The sequence below is a fragment of the Mastacembelus armatus genome, chromosome 6 (assembly GCF_900324485.2).
Source record: "Mastacembelus armatus chromosome 6, fMasArm1.2, whole genome shotgun sequence".
Lineage (NCBI taxonomy): Eukaryota > Metazoa > Chordata > Actinopteri > Synbranchiformes > Mastacembelidae > Mastacembelus > Mastacembelus armatus.
In genome coordinates this window covers 16,422,659-16,440,144 of record NC_046638.1, presented here as the reverse complement: position 1 = coordinate 16,440,144, position 17,486 = coordinate 16,422,659, and the positions used below count along the sequence as shown (strand labels likewise).

General features: G+C 39.5%; 1 protein-coding gene across 1 annotated transcript; it reads right to left on the bottom strand.

Moving 5' to 3' along the window:
• Positions 1-770: 770 nt before the first annotated feature.
• On the bottom strand, positions 771-16,211 carry calb2a (calbindin 2a). Its single transcript, XM_026311696.1, has 11 exons — positions 16,043-16,211; positions 11,595-11,671; positions 11,419-11,508; positions 10,148-10,228; positions 8,742-8,798; positions 5,527-5,604; positions 4,651-4,706; positions 4,474-4,513; positions 4,216-4,269; positions 1,887-1,958; positions 771-1,448 (listed from the first exon to the last, which is right to left on the bottom strand). Exons 1-11 carry the CDS (start codon positions 16,134-16,136, stop codon positions 1,332-1,334), a joined length of 816 nt encoding a protein of 271 aa, XP_026167481.1. The 5' UTR covers positions 16,137-16,211; the 3' UTR covers positions 771-1,331.
• Positions 16,212-17,486: the final 1,275 nt, after the last annotated feature.

The following is a 17,486-nucleotide window of genomic DNA, read 5'->3' as shown; positions in this document are numbered from 1 at the left end:
CAGGCCAGGCTTTGTTGTCTGCAGTGGTTCAGGTTTGCCTCAGCAAGTCAAAGAGCAAAGAGAAGTTATTTTGTTATGCTGCTTCATTTCATTCACACAAGGGGAAAACACAGGCAATGCGCTGACGTGCAGACTCAGCAAAATAACTCTATTTGTTTCTTCAGTCATTTTCACTATGCAACAGGGAGAAAGACATCATGCTGAAAATAAAGCTGTCTTACTCAGAGCTACAGTAAAACAGCCATTATTTCTATCTTCTTCACTCCAATGCACACTAAGCAATACATTAGCAAAGAATGCATTACAGCGTGTAGCTGCCGATGTTAAGTCGCCCAACACCGACATCCAACATTAGCTGAGTCCATTCTTAGTATCTCACTATACTTATTTTACCATAGCTTTAAATTGTACACTGTATTGTTCTTGGTGGGACTGCATCTATCATTAATCTTTTTTATGTTTTGGTGTACTGAAGGCAAAGAGGCAGTTTAATCTCAAGTTCCATACCAGTGCGATAGTAAAGAAGCATTAAAGTCAGGTTGGTATGTGGAAAGTAATCAGGAAATGCATCTCTGAGAGAATGACATAGCACTGCATCACTCGGAAGTCAAAAATATTCAGAGTGTAAGGCAAAAACATTTTTAAGACATTTTATTAATATTTTCAATTGACAGTATCAGCCAAAAACAAACATTGAAAATTAAAACCATATCATGGCAATGAAACACAAGCTTTAATGGATGGATACAAAGTCTTAATGACAAGTAGAAGTGGAAAATCAATATCAGTTCCATCACAGACTAAATTACATAAATTCCAACACAGCTGTCTGCAGTTTTGTGGGACTATATATCGTATCTAATGCAAATTAATAGCAAGAGGAATTGGAGGGGTCAATGAAGCCAGGATCACGGTTCAGGGAGCTATCAGCAGGCCAAAAGGTAATTTCTGTCAAATAAGAGGTTTAGGGTTTGGGTTAGGAGACTGCAAGTCATGCACTGCATGGCAGGGATGGCCAGAAATGGCAAAGGACATGGGGGATAGTTGAGAAGGTGAAATGCTATGTTTCAGACAGGTTGTAGTTAGGATTGAAAGGTCAGCTTGCAGAAAATAAGGGCTTAAGAAAGAAGTTGTGTACTGGTAGTGCACTTATCATTCCTTCTGTTGTCATTTTAAGGAAAAGGGATGGGAAAGAGATGGGGGAGAGGGGATGTCCGGCACATGCACCTGGTATATGTTTCCAGGCAGCTGGAAGTGGATGTGGTCTTGGGAAAGCAGGGCAGGGCAAGGCAGAGAAAATGATGATATGCAACAACAAGAAAAGAGGAAGGTCACACAATTGGCTCCCTGCAGAGGACGATTTCCAGCTCCCCACGGTAGAGCTTCCCTCCATCAGACAGGCTCATGATGCTCTGCTTATAGCCTGTCAGGTTCTTCAAATCCACCTCCTGAATGGAAAACAGGGAGATACCATGGAGCGAGTAAAGCTGAGGAGGTTAACTAGTGACTGATGTGCCGATGTAAGAACAAAGTTCTTGCAGTTAGTTAGTTATTACTTGTTAGTTATATAGTAGTTAGTAGTTAGTTGTTAGTTATATAGTATGAGTGCAGAGGGCACGGCCAGAAAAGCTAAAAATGACACTGTGACTAGTTGATCTGACAGTTTGGTGATTATCCTTAAAGCACTGAGCTGAAAATCTACAACTCAGTACATTATATTATTAATAAGATCCATTGAGTAGATTAAAGGATAGTCATGCCCACCAAGCTAGAGATAGTGTTGCTGACATGTGCCTGCTGATGTTCAATACCAACATGATACTTGTTCCTTTAAATTGTCCTCTATACAAAATACCCAGAAACCTTCACCAAAGACCTTGTCTCACCTTTTTGTTTGTCTGGTAAAGGTCTCGTAGCAGAGCGTCCAGCTCCTGCTCGTCAATGTAGCCATTCCCATCCTGAAAGAAAAGAATGAATGAAAACAATGTTATATTATAAATTTTATTTTTATCTCCAGACCAGACAGACAGAGATGACTGGAAGAAAAGATGAGATCAATGGAATAAAGTGGAAGTAGCGAGCAGATTAAAGAATAATTACTGATCATGGATAAGTATCCTCTTGTTCCACCTGTCATTTTCATTCATTGAAAAAAGCATTTCCTTCTAAACACTGTGTACCAGTTATGTTTGTATGATTCCAAGCCACTTATTTTTGTGAGGTATTCTGCTGCTCAACTTCATTCAATATTTTATGGCAGCCATCGTGAATGTACCAGCCAACTGGCAATTCATGAATGGTGATTTTAAAAAGACTTCCCATTCACAACTCTGTAAATGGGGTTTAGCTGTGAAAGTCAATATGGAGCCACTTCTCTAATTAATGAGTTATGTCTCACAGTAGTGTTTAGAGTTTGGTTCCTAAAAAATGTTTCCGCTGGCAAGAGGCAGAAAACCATGTTCTGTTCATTTAGGCTTGGTATCAAGATGACTTCAGAGCTGAGTGGCATGCCAATATTTTTTTTTAAAACTCTGGGATATGCTCATTGATGTTTACAAAGCTGGATTGAAGCGTCCCAGATATTGAGAATATATATATTTATTTTCCTTTTAAGGGTGAAAAAAAACTCTGCAAAGTTATGTGGAAAGCAAATCAACATTAGGGATCAGCCAGCTTGTCTAAGTTATGTGTTCCATCTTGCATTTTAGACATTTTCAAAGCCCCACACAGTTTGGGGCTGTGGTACTGTGAGCACCGTGAGCCACGTTAGTCTTCAGCTGACTGGTCACACTCTGCTCAGCCCACAGTTGCTTAGCACCAGTGACAGCAGCTGGCTGATTTGCAGCTGTGGGGGCCAAGCTCATAACAAAATGATGAAACTAATTACACACACAAATGGTAGTGCTCCATTTGCAGCAACTGTATACATGAATGGACTGCAGTGGCTCATCTTTATAAGAACATCAAACCCAGTCCTCTGCAACTGAGCTAGAGAGAGCACACGCCTTTAGTCCAACCCGAGACATGAACATGCACACAACCCACCCTGCCCCCACACTGCTGTGAAGGGCTGCTTGCTTTGACTTTCTAACTTTAATTTTAAGGTTAAAGCCTAGGAGGTGTTAGGATTCCATTCAAATTTAAAGCAATTGCAGTTCTATGTATATTTTGTCCGATTTAATGACCTGGCTTAATGCCTGGGATAAAAACAACATTAAAAAGTAGGAAAATTTGACCTTTACTTACACATAATGAAAGATATATTACTAACTAAGAATGGGGGGATAGAGAAAGATTTGAGCACATGAGAACTGAGGTAACAACTGAGTCGGCCTGAGTCCTGGTGCTGTGCCACATCAAGCTAAATTGTGTATTTCTGCAATACACAGATTGAGTTTGCCTTCTTATATCTGCCTAGATTACAGCTGTTTCTTCAGGCTCCCAGAAAATCTCAAGATGTTATAAACAAGAAATATGACTTAGCAGGTGTACAGTGTGCTGCTCTCCCCTGTTACCCAGCTCTGTTCCCTCTCTTGTTTCATATCACTACGCATCATCCCTCCCCACCAATCTACTGCTAATGCGGAAAACATGGCCATTAAGTGAACCACTGCTCTGCCACCCTGAGCTGTTTACAAAGAGACAGGTGTGCCAAACCTAACTGATTTCCCTAGGTATAAATGGGAATTTACTAGTTATAAAAGCAAGTCATTTGTATATTTATGATTTTGACAAAAGGCAAACTCCAAAACAAACAATGCAGAGTCACCCGGACAACTTGATTGAAATTGGTCTAGTTTTTAAAGCTCTGTTGCCTTTGTACCCTCATTTCACAATGTATTTGTAAAATGTCCTAGAATCCTCTCACCATCATAGATAATTAGTTTTCAACTACAGCAACTACTCTATGGACACAAACCATCCTGGTCCTTCCTCAGGGTCATAGTAGTAATCACAACAGCAGCTCCGGTGAGAGTGTAATTGTGCCCTGTGATATAAGTGTAGCTCTAGTGGTTGCTGACTTTACTGGTTCTACTTTATATAAATATGATTAGGCATTCAGATGATCCGGGCCAGCAATTATACCAATTGAGCTCAGAATACATGGACAAGCACATCCCGGCTTTTCCCTAAGACAGACAGCTGCGTGTTGGAGAGTGCATGAAAAGCAGTCAACAATTGTTCTTTATCACCACTTTCAAAAATGTCACGTACCTTGTCATAATATGCGAAGATGGCACCAAACTGCTCAGTGGTCAACTTGACACCCTGTAAAAACAGGATTTGAGTTTCAGAGGCTACAAACTGACAAACAGCAGGCCTCACAATGAGACATGGCTCAAATAAAAAAATAAATAAAAAAAACGAAAGCTGATCATAAATATTCAAAAACATGCCACAACGTGTATTAACTCATAAACAATAACTGTTAATATACAAAAGAGCTGTTAGTGGACCACATTTGTTCCCTACCTGGAATTTGAGTAAGAAATTCTCCTGAACAGGGAGGAGCCTTTGGGCAAGAAGGACTTCATTAGCGGACACAATAGCTGCTAAATTATTCAAATCTGCTGACAGTGAATGAATATCAGCAGGCAATGTGTTTCAACATTTATACAGCAAAGAGCAGCAAGTAAAACTGCACATTACCTTGCCATCTCTGAGAGGCCCAACTTTCCATCTCCATTCAGATCAAACATCTTGAGCTACAAAGTAGAGGCAAAGCAGAGATAGGAAGGGAAAGGAAGAGAAAGAAAGAAATAGAATTTTTTTTTTTGTGACGTGCTGTCAAGATGAAGGCAGATATGAATATAACCGAATGGGCAGCCAAGAGTTTTATATTCTTATTACAGAACTATAATTTGTTTCACAGCTCTAGATGTTTAACAGAAGACCAGTAAAGGTTCATAAAACTTGTTTCAATTGCTGGACAAGTATGTAAAATCTGTAGTTCTTTAATTATAGTGTTTGCCATGTATGGCTTTAGGCATATAGTAGATGTAATGAATCTGTGAGGAAACGATAATGACCATGTTTATCTATGAGTATGTTGAGGAAATTGCTGAAGCGAACCAGGTCAGGTCAGCTTTGGGGCTTCCAGGAAGACACAGATGTGAGCACATCTGGGCTACAAACACACAACCTGCAGGACATGATGTGTCATGACCACTGAGCTGCATAATGCTGTTGCCACCAACACGACAGGCCGCTGTGGTCCTCAAGGCCATATGGACACTACGTATATACAGTATACTTTTCCTAAAGGCTACATGGCTCGCAATGTTTCTGTAGGATTTCCCTAATATTCTACATTTTATTTAGAAAACACTTTGTGTCACATATAGTTTAGCTATTTATAGTTTTTTAAATTACTTGAAGAAACCGATCAAATAATAAACTGTTACTGATACTTACACAGTAGTAGTACTTTGTAATGAATTTAAAACATCCAGTTACACAGTGTGTGTACGAAATGTCTGGCATTCTTGATTGTGAGTGTGTTGCGAGTGTGTGAGAGCGTCTTACTATGGTCTGTGTGTACTCTTGCAGCTTCTCATCATCATAGTGTCTGTTAGCCTTCTCGAGCAGGTCTGACAGAAAGCCCTGAGGTGAGGACAGACACACACATAGATAAAAGAGAAAAGTGGCTCTGATAGATTAGATTAGATTAGATTAGATTAGAGTTCACATAAAGTAGAAAGTGCAGGTTTTCAACCATATAGGGGCTTTATTTAATAGTTGGGGATAAATATGTGGCATGAAATTCAACAATCAAAGATTATAGATTTAAAAAAAATATATTCATACTGTGGCAAATTGTATAATTTTTTTGAAATCATCGTTTCATATTTAACCAATACAACCTAATACATAACAGCAAGATTCACAAGCTTTAATGAGGTATGCTATAATCAGTGGGAGTACTCAAATCCACTATTTAACTAATAGGAGCCATATTTTAGTGATACTAAGAAAAAATTCTGAACAAATAGCAGCAGTAACATCCATTTAAGTATACAAAGTCAAAGTAATGACAGTCGAGCAGTTGTGGAGAGCAGTTTCTTATGTTTTTGTAAAAAATATGACTTTGATGTATTTTAATGAGTACATGCATGTAAAATCTTAATCTGCAAAGTAAAGAGTAGGTACAGTAAATATAGTGCAGTAAAAGCAAAGTCTTTTAAATTTAAATACACAGGTATCTCAAAAGTAGTCTTACACATCACTTGTGCAGTACGCTCTCAGTGTTTGTTTACACGGTATTTTTTCAGCGCCTGCTTACAGTCATATGGTGAGACACGTCTGCTGCCTGCAATCACATCTGCATTTTTCCAAAGCTTTCAGAAGGCCACACCTGAGTAACTCATTTGCACGTGGTCAGCTGGAAGAAATATGATCCCAATAACAACCCAAGCAGTCTAATGTGTACATGGCGCATAATCACTGACCCTGTTAATGCTCAGCTCCCCCAATGGGGAGCACTTCCCTTTATATAATATAGTTTGGCACAACATTTTCAAGAGGTGTTGACGTGAATGATATTTATAAAGCTTCTGGCATGAGAATCCTCACCTGAAATAAAAACTTATGGTCAGTGGGGAAATTCCTGTGGAGCAGCCACTAAACTTGTCTCTGTCAAAACTGCTGCTTGACTTTACTCACCCATATGCTCCCATGCATCAAAAAAGGCAAAGCACTGAAGCTTCCCAGTTACAAACCTGTTAAATGGTTGATTATTTTTCTTTTAACCCTGTGGAGCCTACCATTGATCACTCTTTACATATAACTGTACATCAATAAATGACGGGTCTGTATTCTCTAGAGGGTTAACTAATAACTAATAACTTACTAACTTATCTTTATTTGGCAATGGCTCTGTACTCAGATAAGAAAATAAATATACTTTTACATAATTTACAAGGGCCTTAGTTTGCCATTTCTGGGAATATGCTTATTTGCTTTCTTGCCAAGACTTAGCTAAGGGCAGGGACACTCATGAACCCTGCAAAGAGCAGAGGAGCCACACCACCAACATGCACAGAGTTTTACGTCCTTGACAGTAAGGCAGGAGCACTTTACACCTGACTGACGACTGTAGACAACACACTAAACACCTGTCCTGTAACAAGTAGACCTTTTGGCAATCGGTAATCTTGCAAATCTTGGGCGATCGTGCCAAGTCTTGTGTGTCCTCCTACCAAAACATACATGAATGACAAGAAACCCGAACTGTTAATACTCACTGAAACAAGTTGGAGCAGAAAAGGATGAAAAAGAGGGGAAAATGTGCAGAGTCTGGCTAGAGAGGCATAGATAATGCAGAGTGTATAGCCTCCAGAGGGAGATTTACCTGTCCTGTTGTGATATGTGCTAATGTTGTGGAGGTACTCAGTCTCCACAGTTCAATCTGTTTTTCCTTCATTTCACTTTTTCAATGCACTTTCACACTGTAATCCTCTTTGCTCACCATTCTTGAATCTTTACCTTTTCTTTATTTACAAACCACACACTAAAGGATTTTATCTGTCGGCACTGACTGACCTAAACTGGAGTAGACCAGGTCCAACTTAGTCCAATCAGTCACCAAATCCTATTCATAATATCCATCCATTTTCTATACCCACTTATTCCTTAACCAGGGTCACAGGGATCAGCTGGAGCCTATCCCAGCTCTCTTTGGGTGAAAGGCAGGGGTACACCCTGGACAGGAGAAAACCCACACAAGCACAGGGAGAACATGCAAACTCCACACAGAAAGGTTGGGTTGCGAACCCACAACCTTCTTTCTGTGAGGCAACAGTCCTAACCACTCAACCACCATGCTGCCCCTATTCATAATTTATTACACAATATACAATTTTTGTATAGGTTTCTATAGGTGTCCCCACCTTAGGAAGACTGATACTAGTGTCCTGTTTTTATGCTAAAATATGAAGCGACATTAGCAGTCTTTTAGCTTAGCATTAAGGATGTTCTGTTACATATTTTCTTCTTTGTGCACAGCTAGGCTAACTGATAAGCTAAGCTAATTAATTAAGTGGTATCAAGTTTCTCATCTTACTCTGGGCAAATAAACAAATGAGCAAATTTCCCTTTGTGAATTACTCTTTTAAACAAAGATTGAGAAATAGTATAATAATAAGGGATTAACCGAACATAACATAACATAAAAAAAATGTAGAGGATTATTTTTGTCTCTTTCTTTCCTTTCTTTTTATTGGTGCAAAACAACATAACATCTAGGTAGTGATGAAACAAACAGAAAAATGTACATGCAAGTTAAGACATTTTGTCTACACTTTTACATTTAAATAAATCAGATATGTGAAACACTAAGAAAGGCTTTTACATTTGTTTTGAATATATGTAAATAAAATGTAAATGTGATTACAAGACAGGACAGAGCGTATGGTTTATGTAGCAACTTAAGTGGCTAGTTTCTTAGCTATTACTATCTGATAGTTTAGTGAAAGTGCTCTGTTAGTGAAGCATGTGTGTCTGTGTGTGTTACTGTGCATAGGAATGTGTGTGGGGAGAAAAAGAAAAAGAAAAAATAAGAATAAATATGACACAGTAAGTATATGAATAAAGACTGGGTCTTTGTAATATTTGTAAGTTAGGCATTGCATTTTATCCCTACCTTTACATGAAGATGAACTATTACACATAAATGTATTTCAGTACTTGTTTAAAGTTTGATCTTAATGTATTACTGAGTATGATATATATTTACAACATACCTTCAATTCATTTGCTTCAATGTAGCCACTGCGATCTGTATCATATCGCCGCCATGCCTAAAAGGAATTAGCACAACAAAGGAAAGATTGGAAGCATTTCCTCAGCACTGACACACAGAGTACAAAGACACTTTTCTCCAGAGTGATTTGCATTTCTGCCCCTACATAAATCCTTGCTGATCGAACTCCTGCTCTCTTCAACTGTGCTAAGAGTTAGATTTTTGTCTGGTGCAGAGTAGAAATCGTTCCAGAGGAGAAGACCACAAAAGCCTGGCCCATCACTGTAATCACACCGTTTTCAGTACAATCCAATTCGCCCACATACAGAGCAGAGGGCAACAGGACACAGAAAAGAAATGAGGAAGGGAGAGTAAGTCATTTTAATGAATGTTTTAATCTAGCAGCTGTCCCTGTCCAAAGAAGGGCTCCTTATCAAAGATGGATGGCCTTCCCCCCTTCTCCTCTCATCCTCTGTTCTCCTCCCCCTCTGCTCCTCCTCTCCTCCTCTGGGTTCTGCAGAGCTACAGTAGTGGTATCCATTATACATGATTCTGAAAATAGAAGGTTCTGCTTCCTCATTCTGACCCTTTAAAAACCTCTCTGCCCATTTCGTCCTCCCGTGCACCCTTCAACAAAGACTGATTAATCCTCCTCTCTTTTTTATGTTCTCAACTTCTCATCGACATTTCATTTACGTCCTCTCTGTTCCTCCTTTGACTCATTTACCCTTTGTATCATTCTCTCTTCCCACACCTATTTTATTTATCCTCCTTCTCTCATTTGATCATTCCTTTTCATTATGGGTCTAGGGACAAGGACAGGCTCTTCCCCACATGGTTTCTAATTGGCTCCATTCTTCACAAGTAAATGTAACATGAAATGTGCCATTTTCTTATTGTCTGCAGGTATTTGTTTTGGAATAAATTATTATTATTTTTTTGGTACCTTTCAAAACAATTTTGCTCTGCAGGAGGCTTTTCATTACTCCGATGTTAGTTTATTAATAATACACTTAGAAATGTTAATATACAAAGGCTTCTTGAACACATTACTTGGCTGTTAAAAGAAGAATGTCTGCTTGCTTGTTAACTAAACTGACAAAGTGACAATAATTCTTATTGAGAGTAAGTATTGCATAGACTATTTGAGTATTGAGTAAGTTCCCTCTGCAGATCTTTGTCTTCTAGTCTGTATGCCAAGTGCTGTTCCTGGTTAGGCTCAGATAAGCTGGGTCAAAAGCACAGGACTGTTGATTAATATCTGGTATCTGGTAAAACAGACAGTGCTTTTCAACAAAGCCACTGTGGGCACCAAAGTTTCTTGCTAATTTCATTATTCTAGACTGAAACATGCCTAGAATCATAATGCCTTAATTAATGAACGCAAACAAATGTGGACACACTTACCGCCATGAACTCAGAACTGGAGCTGACAAACTGTCTGAAGCACAGCAAGAAGTTCTCTTCAGTTGGGAGAATCTGGGCCAGCTAGAGAGAGAAATGGCAAAAAAAAAAAGGGAGTGGTGAGAACACAAGATGGTGGATTTGAAATGCTGAGAGAGAAGAGATGGAGACTGGGGAGCTTTTTGTCTGCAGCGCTTAAATGGGCAACTCAGACATAAATAATAGAGAACCACAACCTCAGTGGCTGGGCTAAGGCTAAATTGGGATTATTTTTAAAATTCAGTTTTGCGGATGTTCAGACAAAAGCTTTACATAGGATTTTCACTACAGCACTTGAACCTGAAAGCCATGTGTAGATTTTTCAAGGCTGGAGGTAGATTATTGATCTTACTGAATCCCTCCTTCTATTAGTCTTTTCAAATAATGCTCCAAAAATGGTCAAATTAAGACAAAGCGATACTCAGAGCATAAAGACTGTCATAAAGACTGCGTTCATGCAATTGATCGGTGTATTGAACATGGCTCTGAAGCCTCTCACTGTATACCTTAGATTCTAAGGATTGTTTGAATAGCTTTTCTTTTAACAGCCTATTCTCACTCTCTGTAGAGATCAGAAAACACAAACCTTTTCTTGAGTTATTTTTGGATCTGAGCCACACTTCAATGAAATCATGACATACAAACTGTATGGAAAACAGATTTTATCTTCTGTAAGGCATGGTGGAGGCCAAAGTAGAATAACTCCACTCTATTATACGAAAATGAAACCATACTTACATTTCATACTCTTTCAAACTGTGAAGAAATATTTTGACATTTTGGTAAATACACCAGTGTAAGATTCATATCACCTATATCCAGTCATTGCATATGAAGCTACAGCCAGTAGCTGGTGAGCATAGCTTAGAATGAAGACTGGAAACCAAGAGATACTTCTAACGTAACTCTCTGTGTTCTCAGGTAATAAAATATCTCTCAAACAAATTATATATATATATTTATATATATATAAATATTATTTCATGAGTTTTAATGGTAATGGGGTGCAGGTTTTGTCACCTGTAAACAGAACTGAGCTACCTGTGTCCAGTCTGTTAAGCTGAGCTAGCTAGCCATCGACTGTAGTTTCACATTTGATGTTTGCATTATTTATATCAGTCTTCTCAGCTAACTCTCAACAAGAAGGCAAAGAAATACATTTCCCAAAATGCCAAACTATTCTTTTCAACAGCAAACACAGCTTTCCAAAGATTGAAGCAAATCTTATGTCTTACCTCTGACATCTCAATTCGTCCATCTTTGTTCTTGTCAAACTTCTGCATGAATTCCTTCATCTTTTCTCTGAATATGGGGTTTGAAGGGTCCTAGAGAACATTTTTAGTCAATACAAGTGGACTCTGGGTGATCTGTGCATATATATTGGTGTTTAATCATTAGTCCTTGAACTCACCACCCCTGCTCCTCTCCGGGCTGTCTCCAGCTCCCTGAAGAAGTTCTCCAGTTCCTTCCCCTCGATGTAGCCATTACCTGTGTGACAGACAGATCTTAACACCACATTATCAAAACATAACACAAAGGACTTTTTTTCCATATAACTGACAAGCAAAAGCCCCATAAGTGCAGATGTAATCACAGTTTCACCATGTCAATGAGATCCCAGCTTGCCTTGGTTTAGCCCCAGTATTGATTCAAACATGAGCCTTTTACCAATAACTCCCTTCCTTCCCCTCTGGCTCAGTTGATAAGACTACTGACTGGCACAATGCAAACCAATCACCACTCGCAGACTGTGTTCACCGGGTTTTATGCAAGGAGAGGCTATATATGGAAAATTGCTTTTCTAGGATTTTGATGGTAATGATCCATAGGCAGTTTCTTTTATTCCTCTGTGATCAATGCTCTATTCAACAGGGAAGTTGACAGATCAATATGGATAACATTGACTTTGACAGAAAGTAGTGCAATGCCAAAAATGAAAGGATCATTTTCAGAATACATTTTCAGATACCCACTATCTTCCAGAAAATGTTTGCTATCAAAGATTTTGTCAGATTAAGTGTCACTTTGTCAAACAGTATATGTCTTCAGAACACACCTAACACAATTTTGGGATAGTGTCATATCAAATTAGGCTTGGGGACAATAAAATTGATTTCTTCCTATATTATCCATATTATTTTATCCTAATTCCTGGTGTTTTGTTGGCCTGTAGGATACTTATTCAGAGGACAAAGGAGTATGCCCGCTTCACCCAAGAGGTCTGTGAACCTGTGCTAATATTCTAGCAACAAGCACACTGAATGGCCGGACAGGTTGCCTCAAACAACGTGACTAGCTGCTTCAATAAAACCCTGGAAGGCAGAGCTGCCTCATTAAACACTAGCAAAGATTATTACGACATCTACATCTTCTCTACTCGAACTTACTCACTGCCATCGTCTAGCTAGCTCTTCTTCTATCCCACCAAGATCTTAGCATCTTTGATCTATCCATTAGAATTTTTGTGTATGCGTGTGGGCATGTGTCCCATGCTCTTTCAATAAGTGGGACAGTGAAATGCCTCGCTGCTATCGAGCCTCCCTCCAGTGGGTCTTATTGACATTTAACACTCTGGAAAGAAATGGCCTGCTTGATAATTAAACAGAGTAAGATGTGATTAACTACAGGGGAAATGGCATAAAATGACAATAAAAATTGATTTATTAATAGATTGGGCTGGGGCTCTGCTGTATATTCAATGAATGTGGCTAAGGGATCCATAAACCCTATTGTATCTGTCCACAAGGGAAGCGTCTGTTCGTGCTGTACTGTGCTTATGCAGATAAGTGCTTTTTGTTACAAACAACCTTTAAAACCACAACGTTGTTCTTAAGGTACCCCAGAGGTTTTTTTTCTATATGATTTTAAATGTGCTGAGGCCTAATTGCAGTGTGTCCATGTTACACTATACCGCCCCAAGTCCAGTTTCCAGTGAACACACACTCTACAGTTACTCTGAATTTCAATGATGCTAGATTAGTGTGTAGATCACAAATAGAAATCACTGCTACTGGATGCATTTCATGGCTGACATCACTAACTTCCAGATCATTCCATTTGAATGTCAAATAAGTAGTTTTATATGTCCTAATGAGAGCATTCCTACCAACTTGCCTTCATTTACTTTGGTCCTTCTGCATAAGCACTTAAAGCTAGTGCCAACAAGCAAGATAAAAGTTCCACAAAATCACTTTTGGCCAAAATCCACACACTTTGGGCGATTGCGCCACTATAGTCCCAGGAGATAAAGACTTTTTACTCTTCTAGTTCTGATTCTAAAATTCAACTGCAGGAAAACTCTCAAAGTGGGCAGCTATGCCAACTAAGTGCATATTTAAAGCCTACATAGAGTGCATTTGCCTTTCAAAGTAGAGTGTAGCCCTGTCTATTCAAATATTTTGTGTTGGGATCACAGTTGGGCCAACTCAGGACATGGAGTTTGCTTAATATTCTGAATTTCCATAACCAGTTTAATAAATAAAATAATTCACAGCAAATGCTCTATAATTAGCAAAAAAAAAACTGTAGTATCCTTTTTCAGGTTTGAAGTGATGGAATTGAAAAGGTCTGACACGCAGCAGCTAAAGATGAGAGGGACACAGATTGGAGGAGCTGCGGGAGATGCAATCCAGATGAGATTTGATCCTAGACCGGCAGGGGAATATGTGGTTTCATCATCTCTGGGTGCATCGTCTCCTGTGTATTTTTATCTGCAACTCAGAGATGTTTACTCAATCTGAGCAAACAAATTAGCTCTCCTTTCTGGTGAGCCAGAAGACACTGAGCAGACATCGAATACAGTAACCAAATCTGTTGATGGACGTTGGTTGTATTTGATTTGCAAAGTGGCTCGTTGCAAAGCGCAATATATAAAATACCTCATCATTAGGACTTAATCACCCGGGTGGGGTGAGGCTGGTCTCCATATGCTCTAGCTGGTCCATAAGAGGAAAAACATAAACCAGATATGACAAGTTTGCAGAGCCCAGCTGCTGAGCCCCACCCAACTCCTCATTCTACCTTGATTTCTCGGTGGAATATCACCACAATATTTCATCATGGGTGTAGGCGTCAAAACAAAGGAGTCCCAGGAGTGTGTGTGTAAAAACAATAGGTGCATCACACTCAAGAACATCAAGAAAGTTATGTGAACAAGCAAGTTGGGAATTACTTGTCACATAAATGTCCCAGTCGAATCCACTTTCTGGTTTATGATTTTTGAAAATTTGAGGAGTGGGTCTGATACCTAATAACAAAAAAGGGCACTGTGCTTGTACGTCCCGCTAGATGAAGCCTCTGATGTTACACTGTGTGCAGGTTATACCAAATTCAGCACATCAATAAAGGGTAGAAGATGGATATAAAAATCTAAGGGTGTTTAAAAATTGTTTCTCTATTCAGATTGACCACTGTGGACATTTGAGGCAACTCAGGGAATCTAGAAAAGGTTTTATTAGAATTCTTATAGGTTCGAGGGAGTGTTCATTATTCTTGTAACTAGACTTTTCAGACTCTCATGTCAGCAGCATGTTTCATAAATGTGCTGAGAATAAAAGGGACTTGTCCTACATCCTATTGCTAAACTGCAACACAGACACATGCCCACCCAGATCTTTGCAGAGTGAGAAAGAGTGAATTGACAGTTTTGATCGAGACAAGTAGATGCTCAAAGCAGGAAGAGAAGACACTGATCCACATTGAGACTGGGGAAAAATATGAGTGTTTGTGTGTGCACTTGGTATTACTCACACTGTGGGGACACAGCCTTCCTGGTATTTGGTCACCATCATGTTTATCATGTAAATAATTTAAATCATTGGTTTAAGGCTGGGCTAAGGTTAGGATTAGGTTAACATTTGGTTAATTCCTTGAAATAAAAGTCATTGTAAAGGAATGAAAACAAACTTACAGGAAGAGTTAAGGTAATGAATAAATGTTGCCTTGACAGACATCAGCATCACATTGAACAGTTCTGTTATTTTGAGCTATAAATCTCCACTGCATTAACAGCACCACTTGACAAATGGATCATTACAAGGAGCATTTTTCAGAGCCAATGTGCGTCCAGGTTGTCAATGATTATAGGTTTGCTTAACTCACAGAAAACACCAATTCAATGACAAATGAATTGCAAAATATCCGTTTAAATAAAATGTCATCATTAGGCTATTTAAAAAAAAATGACAATGTCGAAATGCCTCATGAGAGGACAGCTCTTGAGGCGCACTGCGCTCAGAAAGAGTCAACTGCGCTCTAATGCTCATGTCTCCTGCACTTCATATGCATGTATATCTTAGTAAATTGACTTCTTTAACTTGTGCTTGATCCATCTGTATATCTAAATCAAATTCAGCTCCAAGACTCAAAATATAATCCCCCAGTGTCTTGTCCGGTGCGGTCTGTATCAAAGATTAATTTGAAAAGCGTCGGACTTGTAAAGGCTTGGAGTTATAGTAGGTTATATCTGCTCTGATTTCTGCTTAACGTTAAAGTTTAATCGCTTCATTTATTCATATAGCCCATTGACTATAGGATGGAGGACTGGTGAAGAATATCACCACAAGACAAGTTAGTGAGTTTGCAGAATCCTATACTGAATAATTTTCATATTAACAAAATCATCGTTTTAGTAAAACAATAACAATTTGCCGTGGTATTATTTTCCAGAATTATAAGCTTGATAAAGGTATTTGATATTTTTAGGCTGCATAGCATTTTTTTTTTTTTTTTATTTGGTGCATGCTTCCCTGTAGGCTCTGAATAGTTAACCGTCCTTCAGTCGGCTGCGTTTGACAGCAGCGATCTGGTCCAATGGTATTTTGAGTTTTTAATAACTTTCAGGAAGGAAAAATGTCCTACCGTCAGAGTCGAAATGTTTCCAAATGTCCAGGAACTGGGACGCGGTGACCTCGGCCAGGTGCAGGTGAGGAGGCTGCTGTGCTTTGTTTGCCATGATGCTCTCGATGGTTGCTGCTGCAGGACAGACGCCAAAAAATCCGCTACTAACTTTTCTGTGTCTCTTGTTCCACACGCCCCACACTGTGGCCCCGGCTCTCCGCCCGCCGCTTTTTAAACCCCGGTGCTGGAATGGCAGCAGCGCTGCACCGCCGCATGGGGCGCACTGCCACCGCCAGCATCCATCCGAGTCAGCGTCCCTGTCTATCTCTCTGTGCGTGTGGGCGTGCGTGCGTGCTCTCAACCTTGATGTAATTGTGTGATAGGACGTTTTGGGCACTGCAGTAGACAGACTGATGTGCGTGCGCGCGCGTGTGTGTGTGCGTGAGCGAAAGAGGAGAGTGAGTGATGCATATAGTGAGCAGATCATTTTGTTCTTGCATCATCACGCTTTACATTACATCCCGTGTGTGTGTGTGTGTGTGTGTGTGTGTGTGCGCGCGTGAGTGTGTGTGTGTGTGCAGTCCATCCAGTGTGTGCATTCATGTGAATATCTATATAATGAATTCCTGCCTGTGTGAGCAAACCGAGCGTTTGCCTTCCCTCTACATCTATGTGCGTATCTGAGCGTGCAGCTCCCCGAGCCTGTATGTCGGTGTGTGAGGCTTCACAGACTTAATTAGAGCTCACACACTAATCACATTTCCCATACTGCCGCCAGCCAGCAGCCATTACCCTCATAATAAATGTAAATTCTGAAAAAACGGCGGAAACTTATTCATTAAAGGCCAGTCACCCTGCGAAGGGGCAGACAAAAACACAGACCCTATTAGGTGAACGAGGACTTATATTTATTCAACTCATTTCGTACTTCAAGGGTTGATAATATTCAAAGATGAGATAATAAGACGGTAATGAGGAGGAGGGTAAGTATCCCTCGAAGCATTTTCCTGCCATTGGATAAAACAGACAGACCGCAATTCACATGTAATAAATAAAAGGCCTAATAGTCTATTTTACACCATATTTTCTTAAAAGTCCTCTTACCACCTTATGGGTTATTTCAACAAATGTGTACAGTTGCTATGTAGTAATTCTGGTCACCACCTGAATATCATTCCAACATTCTCCTTTTGGCTCGTTTTTAGTCTCCACCAATTCCTGACTCTATACCAGCTAAATGTTCACTAGTACCATTTTGGAAAGTTCACTTATTTTCTTTTTTTCAAGCATTAGATGACATGGGTATAACTTTTATGGTGCCAATGAGGGGAGGCACTCAGGTAAAGACTGGAGTAATGGAGAAACAGCTCACTTAGCTCGCTAGACTTCAAAATTTTGTGTAGTGAAGGTTCAATGTGTAACACTCAGAGTGATCTATTAGCAGAAAGAAATGGACTATAGTATT